Raw genomic sequence first — 16,844 nt, 5'->3', positions numbered from 1 at the left:
TGCATCTTCATTCTGCATGCATGTTGCGGCAGTCTGTGTTCAAGCATGACTGTTTTGTTTAGGTTGTTTATATGTATGTGGATAATTGTGTTTTTAGTTTATTGAGCGTTCGATTGTCCCAAGGCGTTAAGCATTTCACAAACTTTAGTAATGATGATCGTATTCAGTTGCTCATCTTCATATGTGTAGGCCTGGGCCATGTAAGTTGTTTGGCATGCCTTGAATTTAGATTGTGTATGCCTAGTATGTGTCTTTGTGTTTGCACATGGATGGAAATGCATGTGTTGATTATTTGAAGAATAACAGGGAAAGGCTTGCACCAAGGCATGTGGGCACTGACTGCTTTTGTGTATTCTCTTTTCCCATGCCTGGTGCCAGCAGTGTCCGCAGTACCAACAGGTCATGATCTTTGAACATACCCTTGGGACTTTGAGCTAAGAGAAGGACCCAGTGGGCATGGCTGTCCCGGTTATCAGTAATACCTGGGCACTGGGTGTAGCACATTGCTGTATTTCCAGCACCATGTACCCTTGTCTAGAGTAACTGCATTAAATTGCCCGCAGTACCAGCACAGCATGCCTTCCATACTATATTTTTTATTATTTTGATTCTCAGAAATTCTCTCTGATACTTCTAATAGAAAATAATCATTTTGAGAGCCAGACCCCTATACATTTGCTCCCTTTCACCATTAATTGTTTAATGTAATTTGTTTTATGAAATTTGACTGAGTTATGTTTTTAATAAAGTTGTGTGCCAGAACTTCAAATGGGACCAAAACTATAACTGATTCAAATATGCTTCTCTGAACTGCACACAATACTAGTATGTATGGAAAGTATTACTCTAGGAAAAGAGAGAGCTCTTAAGAAGCCATTGAAGTGTGGATTTTTTTTTTTTTTTTTCCTGTCACCCCAACTCTACACTTCTTGGATGTTCCTCTGTAGAGGCTAAACCTCATCATGCAGCGCTTGATATCAGACTCCTCAAAAAAATTTATTGATGAACCATAAATCACAGCTGTGAAGAACGCTATACCTTGGGTGACGTTTTACAATAGAAAGAATGCCAGACCTTTAGCTTGTCAACATTTGAATTCATAACAGCGCCTCGAGAACTACACAATCATCAGAATCAACACAAAGGAGTATAATAAGGTTGGCATTTAGGCACTCTTCTCATGACAGAGCCGCCGGGGTTAAAAGAAATAGAGAAAAAGCACGCTTCATTGGCAGTTGTGTTGTCAGGAGCTGTTTTAAGGCTGTATGCTCCATGATTTTAATACAACTTCCTATTTTTGAACTGTAGGTGTCTTGGATTGTGTCATGACTTGAATGGAATTTAGGAGTAGATCACAGTTTTGCCTGTGGAGGTTATGGAAATCTGTTGCCATTAAATAATTGTACCCATCAAGACTCTCACTTCCTTTTAGAATGTAATAGAAAAACATTGAAAATAAAAGATACCTTTTTAAAAGCCTTATTGCCACAAATAGTTTTTATCTGCATTGCATCCCTTTCTCATATTTGTCGAGCAAACGAAGAATATTGTTTGTCTTTAGTTTCAGATTGTACCTATCCACCATAATGTACAGAGTGTATATTGAGTTGCATCAGTTTGTCAACGATATATGACCGCTTATCTGGGGTGAGACTATGTAAATATTGCGTGGCGTTGAGGATCGTTAATTCCCCAGCTAGGTGATCTGCCTTACACTGCACATTGCAAAAGCCAGCATACTTATGCCATGGCATTATTGAAGGATTGGGACTAGATACCTGCCACCTCAAGCAAGCTAATGGATTGCAGGTGGCTCAGGACATTGAAGCGAAAGGCAAATGCATTGGAAATTAAGTATTATGGACAGCCCTCGTTGATGGATACGATACTAATAGACACTTGATAAAGTCAGCCATTTAAGATAATCTTTACTTCATATTTCAGACTTCAGGCTCGAGGTTTCTGCAAATGTGCTAAATTTGTTCTTTGATGGAAACCTCCAGTTTTAAAGACCAACTAATATACCTCGTAGAAAAAGTGCACAGTGCATCATAAAAAAAGGTAAAGATTGCTGCAGCAGTGCCTAATTGTTCAAACTTTACCAACATTATCTACTGCAAAGGTTAACATATCAGTGAAGCAATCACTGTGACTACACTCCCTGACCTGTAAACATTTACAGCAAAAGAACATAAGAAGTCATTTGTTTCAAGTTTGTGATTCATTTGTCATGAGAAATGGGTCCAGGATGTAGATTTATCCAGCTCAATTCATTTCATTTCCTTTCCTTCCCACTCTGCCATTCAGGATTACCCTGTAGCATACGGTAAAGGATTGTTTTGCCTCTGTCCTCAAATAGTAAGGCATTTCTTGAACTTAGAAGGCAGTGCATGGTCCTGTGCTTGGCCTTGCTTTTTCATCAGTTTGAATGGTCTCTATAAATTGTGTCCCCAAAGAGATTGCAAGGGGTTAATCAGAAAGCAAGTAATAGTATGTGATGCTTTTATCTCTCTAATTTAGAATATGTTTCCTACATTACCTTACTTCCTGGTCTGTAGGGATTTACTCTGAAGAAAAGGTACACCCCTTTGTCACTAACTGTGCATAAGAGTCTCATAAAGAGCTTAGTAGTAATTGTTTTCATTCATCAATGTGAGCTACTCATGCTTATTCGTTACTCTGCTATTGGCTGGTTCCAGCACCAACCGAAGAGTGACTGAATGCCATACAGAGAACACAACAAATGTCTGGTGAACAAGATTCAGACTACAACTCAAGTTTAAAAAAAAAAAAAAAAAGCAAAGAAATTGTGGTACACCCTAATTTGTTGGGATTGTGACTGAAGGACTACATATTGCAATATAGGGCTGGTATATTCCATCTTGTGAGTGGATTTTTAACAAAATGTCTAATTGTTAGTGAGGTTGTATGGCTATTTGTGCAAACAGGCCTGCATGTGTATTTGTGGATGTTGTATGTGTTTGACATTCAAATGGGAAATTTTATTGTAGTGGGAAGGATTGGGTATTGCCTATGGAAAAGTCTAAGAGTTGACATTGTTTCAGTTCAAATCTACAGACGTGAGACAAAAAGCATTGGACACAGTGCAACATTTTCAGTTATAGTAGGATTGGAGGTAAATATCACGAGTGTCTCTCAGACCAGATGCATGCTGTGTTCATCCAGGTCAGAGAAGAGATGAATTGGGGCCACAGCATCAGCCACAAATTTGTGGCTGAGCACCAGCCCTATCCTAAGCTGCAGTTCCATGACAGGCAATTAGGAGTGGGAGCATAAGCAGGTAATGTGCATCAGACTAGTGGAAGGGTGACTTTTAAATTACAGTTGGGAGAATTTCTACCTGTGTCCTAGGTTGGTTGGGTGGGGCATCCACATATCAAATTGATGCCATAGAACACTTGCCACCGACTTGACAAATGGGACTCATCGCTGTAGTGTTTAAAGGGGCATCTGGTTTAAATTAAGGGCTTATTTGGGTTAGCAGCCCACACTTTGGTGGAGACGATGAGTGAGGGATGACAAGAGGATGACCTAACAGGAGCAGAGTGGCAGCATTTTCTAGATGTAGAATTTTCTAAAAGGTACATTTCTGTTTTGGAAGAAAAATCATGTTTTCCTCCCAGCATAAAACATTAATCTCTTTCTTCTCTCCCTCAATGTACAGCTCAAAGATAAAGAGAGACAGATGATAAAGGAACGATTTAAGGTATGACTTCTATATGATCTATTATCCCTCTACTACTATTTTCCTGCCATTTTTCTGCTGGTGTCATACTTGTTTTATTCTGTTTCTTTTTCTGTTCTTTTACCTCTCTATATTTCCATTTTTTTGCTTTCTTGTTCCTCCTACTCTACCACACTGCTTTCTTCTCTGTACTTTCTGTACTAGTCTTCCTTTTCTGGTTGGACTCTGTAAAGTTGCTGTGGAGGAAATAGCTGGTGCTATAATACAATACGAATCGGGTGGTAAAAAGTATACCCTTCAGATGGTTTAGCTGAAAATAAACTGGGATTTTATCAAACCCCTTTTGTAAAGTGGTAGCCAGGTGCGAGGAGCTATATGTTCCAAAGAGAATTTTATAAAACAGCCATTCACCAGCCAGCTCACCACATTTTTCAGCATCTCCTGTTTTTCTTCTTTATCCCCTTTTCCTTTTATATCCTCCTTTCAGCCTCTGTAACCTTAACCCTATCTTCTCCACAGCTCTCTCTGAGCCTACCTGTTAAAATCCAACCTTCTCTATTCTGCCATCATTTCTCACTTAATCCAGTATTGGAACTTTCATAGATTCACATGCTAGAATCATTCCCCGTCGTCGAGATGGGAGTCCCCAGTACCTTACAAAAGAAAATGTCCCCAAAGACATAATAGCAGTAACTTACAGCTCTGCTTTTAAGTAATCCATCCAAGTCCTTATGTAAAAAGGACCAAACTCCAGCATCAACCAATCAGATAATCCCACCCCCTAGAACCCTCCTGAGAGAAGCTCAAGTACCTCAGATTTTCTACTGCACATCGTGCTAGGGAGTCTCCACTGAGCTCTGCTCATTTTGTTTCCTGTTGAAATAGATTTTACTACTACATCTGGGATTATTCTCTGTTCTAGTGTGTTGCTTGTTCACACTCAGAATATCTGGAGCCTGACATTATTAGCATAATGTCTGACAGGGAGAGGAAAAGTCTCTTCAGAGCCTGCAGTACATGTGGAAGGAAAAGGCTCCACTCTGAGGATCCCCATAGAGACTGTATATATTGCCTGTATCTTGAACATTCTGCTGCTGAATGCAAGGTATGTCGTACCTTTTCCTGAAAACTCTAAAGGATAGAGAGGGAAGACGGCTCATGTGGCTCCAAAAGCTTAAAACAAGGAAGAACCCTGTTTCAGGTTCTGACAGCAATTAATCTTCCTGGTCTTCTAAAAAGTCCCAAAAGAGACAAAGATCGTCTCATTCTGAAAAGGGTTCAGGGCAACCCTCAAAAGCTTTTAAAAAGACCTTGCAGGGGTCTGGTGAAGGCCACAGTCTATCGACATCACCTCATGAGAGGAAAATCTTAATCAAAATCTAAACACCGGCCTTCAACTTAAAAGGAGGTGTCTAAACCTTCTTCAGAACCTTCCACACCTCCACCGAAAATTATTACTGCCTTTAAAAAGCCTTCTTCAGCCCTGATGACAGACCGTTGACGACGACCCTACCGTCGACGAAGTCATTGGCTTCAACACCATCGTTGACGAACATATACGGCGGTTGTGTCACACCTTTACTTCTGGCCCACCTACTGGAGGAAGATTCGGATGATGATGGGCCATTTGGGGCAGCTCATAGTCCTTCTCTGCTCCATGTTAAGTGTCAAGATGATGAAGAGGAATATTACCAGCAGTATTATTCTCCTCAGAGAGACCCAACAAGGTGTGCCAGAGGATATGGTCTGTATCCCAAGTTCTCTTATCTCTGATCTCCAACTTATGTTGTCAGACTACAAAAAAAGGTTTCCGTCAGCACCACGGTCAGAGAAAATCCCAACGGAACCCCCACCGACGATACCTTCTACCCAGTACCACAACCTATGTTGTCGCCTAGATCGACGAGGAGTACCCCACAGAGAACCTTTATGCAAGTTACAGACTCCTCAGACGAGGAGAGAGAGGAAGGGGAGCTCCAGGACACGCAATCTGATAGGGACAGTTGTATATTACCAACCCCATCATCTCCATCGCCTACTCCGTGGACTCTCCCCCAGTAGACATTGGGGATGTCCATAATCTGCTTGAAAGAGCAGCGAAGAGATTCGAACTGCCCATGCCATCTAAGCAAATGGATTGCTTCCTATGCGCTTTTAGGGAGCCCGTTCAAATGAGTATAAGCGCCATACCCATAGTGAGTTGCATCTAGGAGGAAGGTCTGAAAGTAATGAAAAACCCAGCTACTGTGAAGACAGTCTTACCAAGGTTAGACAAAAAGTATAAGGCTCTAGAGGACGCTCCAACTTGTCTCATTAGCTATCCGAAGCCAGACTCAGTCATAACCCAGGCAACGCAGATGCGTTTAAAGAATCCATCAACACCAATTTCCGCACCGCAAGACAAGGTAGGTAGAAGGCTGGACAACAATGGGAAGCGGTTTTCCTCTGTGTCAGGACTTATAATGAGAGCAGTCAACTCTTAGGCAATTTTGGGCAGATACGACCGGCAATTATGGGCGGATATTGCTCCGTATCTGGACCAGTTTCCAGAGGATTCAAATGTGGAAGTAAAGAAGATCCTAGTGGAGGGGGAGCGCAGCTCGGCTGAGGTTATGTATTGTGGAATGGATATTGCTACCACTGCTTTTAGACAACTAGCAGGTGGGGCGGTGCTCCGATGTCAAGGCTTGGTTAGGGCAACTTCCTTTCGACCAGAAGTACAAAATAAAGTATTGGACCTCCTGTTTGATGGGGAGGCTATTTCTGACACGTGGATGAAGCTTTGCAAGCGATAAAAACTGATACCGACACCGTCAGATCATTGGGTACCCTACAATTCAAGAAGTTGCCTTTTTGAGCCTCCAGAGGTTGAGGAATCCCATCATATAGAGGAAGTTTTCAAAACCTTGTTATCCCTCCTATGCGACTCAGCAGTTTCAACCGCAATATTCACAGAGACAACCACCCCAGGCGTCCTATTCCAGACCGTCTCCTAGGGGTAGAGCACATCAGGGCAAAGGCGCAGTTCGTCGCCAATGACCGCTTTCAGGCTCCGGCTATATCCCCACCACCAATTCACAGAATAGTGTGAAGAATAGCCCACTTTTTAAAAAATGGCAAGAAATAACGTCGGACCAGTGGGTATTAAAGATAGTTCAATTTGGCCACACTTTGGAGTTCATCTAAATCCCACCATCACACCCTCCACATACCTTCCTTCAAAAGCATCTAAAACAACTCCGGCTGGAGGTAGTGACCATGCTAAAGAAGGGAGCTATGGAGAGAGTCCCTTCTTCAGCAAAGGGCAGATTTTTGTACCCCGGTTTCTTTCTAGTACGCAAGAACTGGAAGGGATGGCGACCCATTCTCTGCCTCCGGGACTTAAACAAATACCTCAAACGTCAAACCTTTCGCATGGTCATTACCACAGACCCCTCTCTGGAGGGATGGGGGGGGCATACCTTCAAGATCTACAGGTCAGTGGAAGGTGGAACAGCTCTTTTAAAAAAATCACATCAATTTCCTAGAGTTGAAAGCTGTTTTTCTGGCTCTGCAGGCTTTCCTCCCCAGAATAAAACAATCTGCGGTTCTCATAAGAACGGACAATACAACAACGGTGCATTACCTGAGCAAGCAGGGAGGAACAAAGTCTCTTCTCCTATCTCGAGAATCTCAAAATATTTGGAATTGGGCTATTCAAAATGGGGTCAGTTTACGAGCAGAACACCTGCCCGGAAGACAGAACGAGACAGCAGACACCCTTAGTAGACTAACCTCCTCCTGTCACGAATGGAAGCTGAACCAAGAGGCGCTCGACCAGGTCTTCAAGAAATGGGGAAAGCTCTTCGCAGCTCCGCAGAACACTAATTGCCGCTTTTTATGCAAGCTGGGATCACCATCCGGGCTCGTGGGGGAATCAAATCAAATCAAATCAAATCATTAACATTTATAAAGCGCGCTACTCACCCGTGCGGGTCTCAAGGCGCTAGGGGAAAAGGGGGGGTTATCGCTGCTCGAACAGCCAGGTCTTTTGGAGTCTCCGGAAAGCGGAGTGGTCCTGGGTGGTCCTGAGGCTGGTGGGGAGGGAGTTCCAGGTCTTGGCCGCCAGAAAGGAGAAAGATCCCCCACCCGCCGTGGAGCGCGGATGCGAGGGACAGCAGCGAGTGTGAGGTCAGAGGAGCGGAGGAGGCGGGTGGGGACGTAGAAGTTGAGGCGTCTGTTGAGGTATTCCGGTCCCTTGTTGTGGAGGGCTTTGTGTGCGTGGGTGAGAAGTCGGAAGGTTATCCTTTTGCTGACTGGGAGCCAATGCAGGTGTCTCAGGTGTGCGGAGATGTGGCTGCTGCGGGGTACGTCGAGGATGAGGCGGGCCGAGGCGTTCTGAATGCGTTGCAGGCGATTTTGGAGTTTGGCTGTGGTCCCGGCGTAGAGGGTGTTGCCGTAGTCGAGGCGGCTCGTGACGAGGGCGTGGGTCACGGTTTTTCTGGTGTCGGCGGGGATCCAGCGGAAGATCTTGCAGAGCATGCGGAGGGTGAGGAAGCAGGCGGAGGACACGGCGTTGACTTGCTTGGTCATGGTGAGAAGAGGGTCCAAGATGAAGCCGAGGTTGCGGGCGTGGTCTGTGGGGGTCGGTGCGGTGCCGAGGGCCGTGGGCCACCAGGAGTCCTCCCAGGCGGACGGGGTGTTGCCGAGGATGAGGACTTCAGTTTTTTCAGAGTTCAGCTTTAGGCGGCTGAGCCTCATCCAATCTGCGACGTCCTTCATACCTTCTTGTAGGTTGGTCTTGGCGCTGGCGGGGTCCTTGGTGAGGGAGAGTATAAGTTGGGTGTCGTCGGCGTAGGAGGTGATGATGATGTCGTGCTTGCGTACGATGTTGGCGAGGGGGCTCATGTAGACATTGAAGAGTGTCGGGCTGAGTGATGAGCCTTGAGGTACGCCGCAGATGATCTCGGTGGGTTCTGAGCGAAACGGAGGGAGGTAAACTCTTTGGGAGCGGTTTGCGAGGAAGGAGGCAATCCAGTCCAGGGCCTGGCCTTGGATCCCGGTGGAGCGGAGGCGGGTGATTAGGGTGCGGTGACAGACGGTGTCAAAGGCAGCCGAGAGGTCGAGAAGAATGAGGGCGACTGTTTCACCGTTGTCCATCAGGGTTCTGATGTCGTCTGTGACTGAGATGAGGGCGGTTTCAGTGCTGTGGTTGGTTCGGAATCCGGTTTGTGAGGGGTCGAGCAGGTTGTTGTCTTCCAGGAAGGTGGTCAGCTGTTTGTTGACTGTCTTCTCTATTACTTTGGCTGGGAAAGGCAGAAGAGAGATGGGGCGGAAGTTTTTCAGGTCGCTCGGGTCAGCCGTAGGTTTCTTTAGTAGGGCGTTGACTTCGGCGTGTTTCCAGCATTCGGGGAAGGTAGCAGAAGAAAAAGAAGAGTTGATGACGGTCTGGAGGTGCGGGGCGATGATGTCGTCGGCTTTGTTAAAGATGAAGTGCGGGCAGGGGTCCGAAGGGGCGCCGGAGTGGATAGAGTTCATGACGGATTTGGTTTCTTCCGTGTTTATGCCTTTTCGATGGCATGGTACGGAATATTTGCCTACGCTTTTCCACCCATTCCCCTGATTTCAAGAGTGCTCACAAAAATCAAGAGAGAACGTTGCAGACTAATCCTGATAGCTCCGTATTGGCCTCGCCAACATTGGTTTTTGGAACTGCTCCTGTTCTCAGAGAAAGACCCCATTCCACTGAAAGTCTTACCACAGCTCCTGACAAGGAACGAGGGTCAAGTCTTGTATCCGGACCCCAAATTACTAAAGCTATCAGCTTGGCTCCGGAACACAGTGAGTTTGCCCATTTAAACCTACACCCCGAATGTGGGAGAAAACTTTCAAAGGCCGGAGCGGATAGCACAAACAAATCAAACTCTCTGAAATGGAAAAGGTTTTGTTTATGGTGTCAAAAATAGCAGATTAATCCACTATTGTTGCCGCCAGAGGAGATATTGCCCTATCTCCTCCTTCTAGCATCAGCAAGGTTAGCTCATCCATCCATCAGAGTGCACTTGGTGGCCATATCTTGTTTCAAACGTTCCCTGACATCTCCGTCTTTATGGTCCTCCAGGTTGATAAAACAGTTTTTCTAAAAGGACTTTTTAGAGTTTTTCCGCCAGTAAGACCTCCTCCACCCTCCTGGCAACTCAACAAGGTTCTATCTCAGCTTATGAGACATCCATTTGAACCCATTCACAAAGAGTAATTGAAATACTTATTGTGGAAAGTTGCTCTTCTGGTGGCCCTTACTTCTACTAGACCCATGACCGAAATCCAGGCTCTAACCATTCAAGAGCCTTTCCTTCAATTTAAGCATGATAGTGATACTCAAACCCAAAATTTTTCCAAAAGTACCCTCAGACTTTCACATTAACAAGCCTTCGATCTTGAAGTCTTTCTTCCCAAATCCGTCATCTCCAGCAGAAAGGGTTCTTCGTTTGTTAGACATAAAAAGGAATATTACGTTTTATTTGGACAAAACCAAACATTTTTGCAAGTCAAAACAGTTTTGTCGCTTATAGGGCCCCGCGAAAAGGCCAAGCCCTTTTGAAGCAAGGAATAGCAAGATGGATAGTAGCTGCTATAAAGTTTTGTTACCAAGCAGCTGGTAAGCCTTTACAATCCTCAGTAAGGGCACATACCACAAGATCTGTCTCAACATCGATGGCACTGTTCGCAGGTGTGCCCCTACAAGACATTTGCAGAGCTACCACCTGGAAAAGTACACACACGTTTACAAGACACTACTGTCTGGATGCCACACCTCAAGGAGATGTAGCGGTAGGACAGGTGGTCCTGCGGCATCTGTTCCAGTAACGGTGAGCTAACTCTACCTCCCTCCATCCTTCTTTTCTAGTACTGCACATTGCATATTTTAATAGTTGTGCTTTGTATGTAGATATAGTTGTTGTCGGACATGAATATTTATGCTCATAAGCAACAGTATCTTTACATGTTCGAATACTATTATGCCTTTTCAGTTAAGATAGCTATCTGTCAGTAATTTTGAAGATTTATTGTCAATGCATTGTGTTGTGAATATTGCTTTATCGTCTGATTCAAGCATGTGAATATATGAAAGTGCCAATACGGGAGTAATGAAATAAGTTACTTACCTGTAACTATAGTTCTCCAGTTTTGGAATCTTTCATAGATTCACATGCGACTTACCCACCTCCCGAGGGAAGCTCATCTTTTTACTTTTCTCAGTCAACTTTTAGGATACGCACTAGTGCTTAGAAAATCTGAGGTACTGGAGTTTCTCTCAGGGGGGCTCTATGAGGTGGGATTATCTGATTGGTTGATGCTGGAGTTTGGTCCTTTTTACATAAGGACTTGGATAGATTACTTAAAAGCAGAGCTGTAAGTTATTGATAATATGTCTTTGGGGACATTGTCTTTTCTAAGGTACCAAGGACTCTCATCTCGACGATGGGGAATGATTCAAGCATGTGAAACTATGAATCCAATACTGGAGAACTATAGTTACAGGTAAGTAACTTATTTCCTTCTTGCTCATCACCTCTTTCCTCTTACTTCCTCTGATATGTTTTACTGTCAACTTTCTTATCTTATTGTTATCACATCAAAACGCTACTACTCTGAAAGATAGTTCACTATATAAGTACACTAAATTAAAAGAAAGTCCTTGTTCTAAATGGGATCAAACTTCAAGTTCAAAATGGTAATATATCCTCTGATTGAGTGAGAGGATGCTACTGCTGTTCAGTTGTACTGGGTGTATGTGAGTGATGACCTTACCTTGTTTCTACCCCTGACTCCCGAATTGCAGAGTCTCTGTTGCTTGTCATTGGAAATCCTTTGATTTGAGTGGCAACAGAAAATGTTCTCTCTGTAGCGATGGTTAAGCAGGATACATTAAAGCCGTGACATCAAAGAGTCTGAAGATAAAATGGAGGGAAGGCTATTTTGCCTTTATCACATCTTCCCAGACTCAAGGTGTTCCATTCGAGGGGCAGAGTAAATAAAATGGATAGAAAGCTTAAATTAATTGAGATCCTCTAGTGATTACTCTCTGCCACATTCAGGTCCGTTTTATTTTGCTCACTGTGTAAGGAAATGCCTCCTTGGCATGGTTGCCCCCTGACTTTTTGCCTTTGCTGATGCTATGTTTACAATTGAAAGTGTGCTGAGGCCTGCTAACCAGGCCCCAGCACCAGTGTTCTTTCCCTAACCTGTACTTTTGTATCCACAATTGGCAGACCCTGGCATCCAGATAAGTCCCTTGTAACTGGTACTTCTAGTACCAAGGGCCCTGATGCCAAGGAAGGTCTCTAAGGGCTGCAGCATGTCTTATGCCACCCTGGAGACCTCTCACTCAGCACAGACACACTGCTTGCCAGCTTGTGTGTGCTAGTGAGGACAAAACGAGTAAGTCGACATGGCACTCCCCTCAGGGTGCCATGCCAGCCTCTCACTGCCTATGCAGTATAGGTAAGACACCCCTCTAGCAGGCCTTACAGCCCTAAGGCAGGGTGCACTATACCATAGGTGAGGGTACCAGTGCATGAGCATGGTACCCCTACAGTGTCTAAACAAAACCTTAGACATTGTAAGTGCAGGGTAGCCATAAGAGTATATGGTCTGGGAGTTTGTCAAACACGAACTCCACAGCACCATAATGGCTACACTGAAAACTGGGAAGTTTGGTATCAAACTTCTCAGCACAATAAATGCACACTGATGCCAGTGTACATTTTATTGTAAAATACACCCCAGAGGGCACCTTAGAGGTGCCCCCTGAAACTTAACCGACTATCTGTGTAGGCTGACTAGTTTTAGCAGCCTGCCACAAACCGAGACATGTTGCTGGCCCCATGGGGAGAGTGCCTTTGTCACTCTGAGGCCAGTAACAAAGCCTGCACTGGGTGGAGATGCTAACACCTCCCCCAGGCAGGAATTGTCACACCTGGCGGTGAGCCTCAAAGGCTCACCTCCCTTGTGCCAACCCAGCAGGACACTCCAGCTAGTGGAGTTGCCCGCCCCCTCCGGCCAGGCCCCACTTTTGGCGGCAAGGCCGGAGAAAATAATGAGAAAAACAAGGAGGAGTCACTGGCCAGTCAGGACAGCCCCTAAGGTGTCCTGAGCTGAGGTGACTCTGACTTTTAGAAATCCTCCATCTTGCAGATGGAGGATTCCCCCAATAGGGTTAGGATTGTGACCCCCTCCCCTTGGGAGGAGGCACAAAGAGGGTGTACCCACCCTCAGGGCTAGTAGCCATTGGCTACTAACCCCCCAGACCTAAACACGCCCTTAAATTTAGTATTTAAGGGCTACCCTGAACCCTAGAAAATTAGATTCCTGCAACTACAAGAAGAAGGACTGCCCAGCTGAAAACCCCTGCAGCGGAAGACCAGAAGACGACAACTGCCTTGGCTCCAGAAACTCACCGGCCTGTCTCCTGCCTTCCAAAGATCCTGCTCCAGCGACGCCTTCCAAAGGGACCAGCGACCTCGACATCCTCTGAGGACTGCCCCGGCTTCGAAAAGACAAGAAACTCCCGAGGACAGCGGACCTGCTCCAAGAAAAGCTGCAACTTTGTTTCCAGCAGCTTTAAAGAACCCTGCAAGCTCCCCGCAAGAAGCGTGAGACTTGCAACACTGCACCCGGCGACCCCGACTCGGCTGGTGGAGATCCAACACCTCAGGAGGGACCCCAGGACTACTCTGATACTGTGAGTACCAAAACCTGTCCCCCCTGAGCCCCCACAGCGCCGCCTGCAGAGGGAATCCCGAGACTTCCCCTGACCGCGACTCTTTGAACCTAAAGTCCCGACGCCTGGGAGAGACCCTGCACCCGCAGCCCCCAGGACCTGAAGGACCGGACTTTCACTGGAGAAGTGACCCCCAGGAGTCCCTCTCCCTTGCCCAAGTGGAGGTTTCCCCGAGGAACCCCCCCCTTGCCTGCCTGCAGCGCTGAAGAGATCCCGAGATCTCTCATAGACTAACATTGCGAACCCGACGCCTGTTCCTACACTGCACCCGGCCGCCCCCGCGCTGCTGAGGGTGAAATCTCTGTGTGGACTTGTGTCCCCCCCGGTGCCCTACAAAACCCCCCTGGTCTGCCCTCCGAAGACGCGGGTACTTACCTGCAAGCAGACCGGAACCGGGGCACCCCCTTCTCTCCATTCTAGCCTATGTGTTTTGGGCACCACTTTGAACTCTGCACCTGACCGGCCCTGAGCTGCTGGTGTGGTGACTTTGGGGTTGCTCTGAACCCCCAACGGTGGGCTACCTTGGACCAAGAACTAAGCCCTGTAAGTGTCTTACTTACCTGGTTAACCTAACAAATACTTACCTCCCCTAGGAACCGTGAAAATTGCACTAAGTGTCCACTTTTAAAACAGCTATTTGTGAATAACTTGAAAAGTGTACATGCAATTTTGATGATTTGAAGTTCCTAAAATACTTACCTGCAATACCTTTCGAATGAGATATTACATGTAGAATTTGAACCTGTGGTTCTTAAAATAAACTAAGAAAAGATATTTTTCTATATAAAAACCTATTGGCTGGATTTGTCTCTGAGTGTGTGTACCTCATTTATTGTCTATGTGTATGTACAACAAATGCTTAACACTACTCCTTGGATAAGCCTACTGCTCGACCACACTACCACAAAATAGAGCATTAGTATTATCTATTTTTACCACTATTTTACCTCTAAGGGGAACCCTTGGACTCTGTGCATGCTATTCCTTACTTTGAAATAGCACATACAGAGGCAACTTCCTACATTGGTGGATCAGCGGTGGGGTACAAGACTTTGCATTTGCTGGACTACTCAGCCAATACCTGATCACACGACAAATTCCAAAATTGTCATTAGAAATTGATTTTTGCAATTTGAAAAGTTTTCTAAATTCTTAAAAGACCTGCTAGGGCCTTGTGTTAGATCCTGTTTAGCATTTCTTTTAGAGTTTAAAAGTTTGTAAAAGTTTGAATTAGATTCTAGAACCAGTTGTAGATTCTTAAAAAGTATTCCAACTTTTAGAAGCAAAATGTCTAGCACAGATGTGACTGTGGTGGAACTCGACACCACACCTTACCTCCATCTTAAGATGAGGGAGCTAAGGTCACTCTGTAAAATAAAGAAAATAACAATGGGCCCCAAACCTACCAAAATACAGCTCCAGGAGCTTTTGGCAGAGTTTGAAAAGGCCAACCCCTCTGAGGGTGGCAACTCAGAGGAAGAGGATAGTGACTTGGAGGAAAATTCCCCCCTACCAGTCCTATCTAGGGAGGACAGGGTCCCTCAAACCCTGACTCCTAAAATAATAGTCAGAGATGCTGGTTCCCTCACAGGAGAGACCAACACCTCTGAAATCACTGAGGATAGCCCCAGTGAAGAGGACATCCAGTTAGCCAGGATGGCCAAAAGATTGGCTTTGGAAAGACAGATCCTAGCCATAGAGAGGGAAAGACAAGAGATGGGCCTAGGACCCATCAATGGTGGCAGCAACATAAATAGGGTCAGAGATTCTCCTGACATGTTGAAAATCCCTAAAGGGATTGTAACTAAATATGAAGATGGTGATGACATCACCAAATGGTTCACAGCTTTTGAGAGGGCTTGTGTAACCAGAAAAGTGAACAGATCTCACTGGGGTGCTCTCCTTTGGGAAATGTTCACAGGAAAGTGTAGGGATAGACTCCTCACACTCTCTGGACAAGATGCAGAATCTTATGACCTCATGAAGGGTACCCTGATTGAGGGCTTTGGATTCTCCACTGAGGAGTACAGGATTAGGTTCAGGGGGGCTCAAAAATCCTCGAGCCAGACCTGGGTTGACTTTGTTGACTACTCAGTGAAAACACTAGATGGTTGGATTCAAGGCAGTGGTGTAAGTAATTATGATGGGCTGTACAATTTATTTGTGAAAGAACACCTGTTAAGTAATTGTTTCAATGATAAACTGCATCAGCATCTGGTAGACCTAGGACCAATTTCTCCCCAAGAATTGGGAAAGAAGGCGGACCATTGGGTCAAGACAAGGGTGTCCAAGACTTCAACAGGGGGTGACCAAAAGAAAGGGGTCACAAAGACTCCCCAGGGGAAGGGTGATGAGACAACCAAAACTAAAAATAGTAAAGAGTCTTCTACAGGCCCCCAAAAACCTGCACAGGAGGGTGGGCCCAGAGCCTCTTCACAAAACAATGGGTACAAGGGTAAAAACTTTGATCCCAAAAAGGCCTGGTGTCATAGCTGTAAACAGCATGGACACCAAACTGGAGACAAGGCCTGTCCCAAGAAAGGTTCCACTCCAAACTCCCATCCAGGTAACACTGGTATGGCTAGTCTCCAAGTGGGATCAACAGTGTGCCCAGAGCAAATCAGGGTCCACACTGAAGCTACTCTAGTTTCTGAGGGTGGGGTGGATTTAGCCACACTAGCTGTCTGGCCGCCTAACATGCAAAAATACAGACAGCAACTCTTAATTAATGGGACTAGAATAGAGGGCCTGAGGGATACAGGTGCCAGTGTCACCATGGTGACAGAGAAACTGGTTTCCCCTGGCCAATACCTGATTGGAAAAACTTACACAGTCACCAACGCTGACAATCAGAGGAAAGTACATCCCATGGCAATGGTTACTTTAGAATGGGGAGGGGTCAATGGCCTGAAACAGGTGGTGGTCTCCTCAAATATCCCAGTGGACTGTCTGCTTGGAAATGACCTGGAGTCCTCAGCATGGGCTGAGGTAGAACTAAAAACCCATGCAGCAATGCTGGGTATCCCTGAACTAGTGTGTGTGAAAAACAAGAGCACAGTGCAAGGCACAGGGTGAACAAGTAGAGCTGGAGTCTGGAAGAATGGCCCAGCCTACCAAGAGAACAGGAAAGTCAGTTGGGAAACCAACTGCAACACAGCAAAAGAAAGGGAACCTCTCTTCTCAGGAAGAAGTTCTGCCCTCTGAGGGAACTGAGCCTTTGGAGCTTGAACCTTATCAGGTTGAGCTCTTAGGCCCAGGGGGACCCTCAAGGGAGGAGCTGTGTAAGGGACAAGAAACCTGTCCCTCTCTTGAAGGCCTTAGGCAGCAAGCTGCTGAAGAGTCCAAAGGCAAGAAAAATGGAACCCATAGGGTCTA

General features: G+C 45.7%; 1 protein-coding gene across 6 annotated transcripts in view; it reads left to right on the top strand.

Moving 5' to 3' along the window:
- Positions 1-16,844, top strand: part of EXOC7 (exocyst complex component 7) — a 319,087-nt gene that overhangs the window by 254,531 nt on the left and 47,712 nt on the right. For all 6 annotated transcript variants that reach the window (XM_069200208.1, XM_069200211.1, XM_069200212.1 and 3 more), the window contains one exon: positions 3,686-3,727. In XM_069200208.1, the coding sequence (XP_069056309.1) occupies positions 3,686-3,727 (42 nt within the window). The remainder of the gene's footprint in view (positions 1-3,685; positions 3,728-16,844) is intronic.

The sequence above is a fragment of the Pleurodeles waltl genome, chromosome 7 (genome assembly GCF_031143425.1).
Source record: "Pleurodeles waltl isolate 20211129_DDA chromosome 7, aPleWal1.hap1.20221129, whole genome shotgun sequence".
NCBI classification, from domain to species: domain Eukaryota; kingdom Metazoa; phylum Chordata; class Amphibia; order Caudata; family Salamandridae; genus Pleurodeles; species Pleurodeles waltl.
Note: the sequence above shows the minus strand (reverse complement) of the source record. Positions and strands in the feature narration are given on the sequence as shown.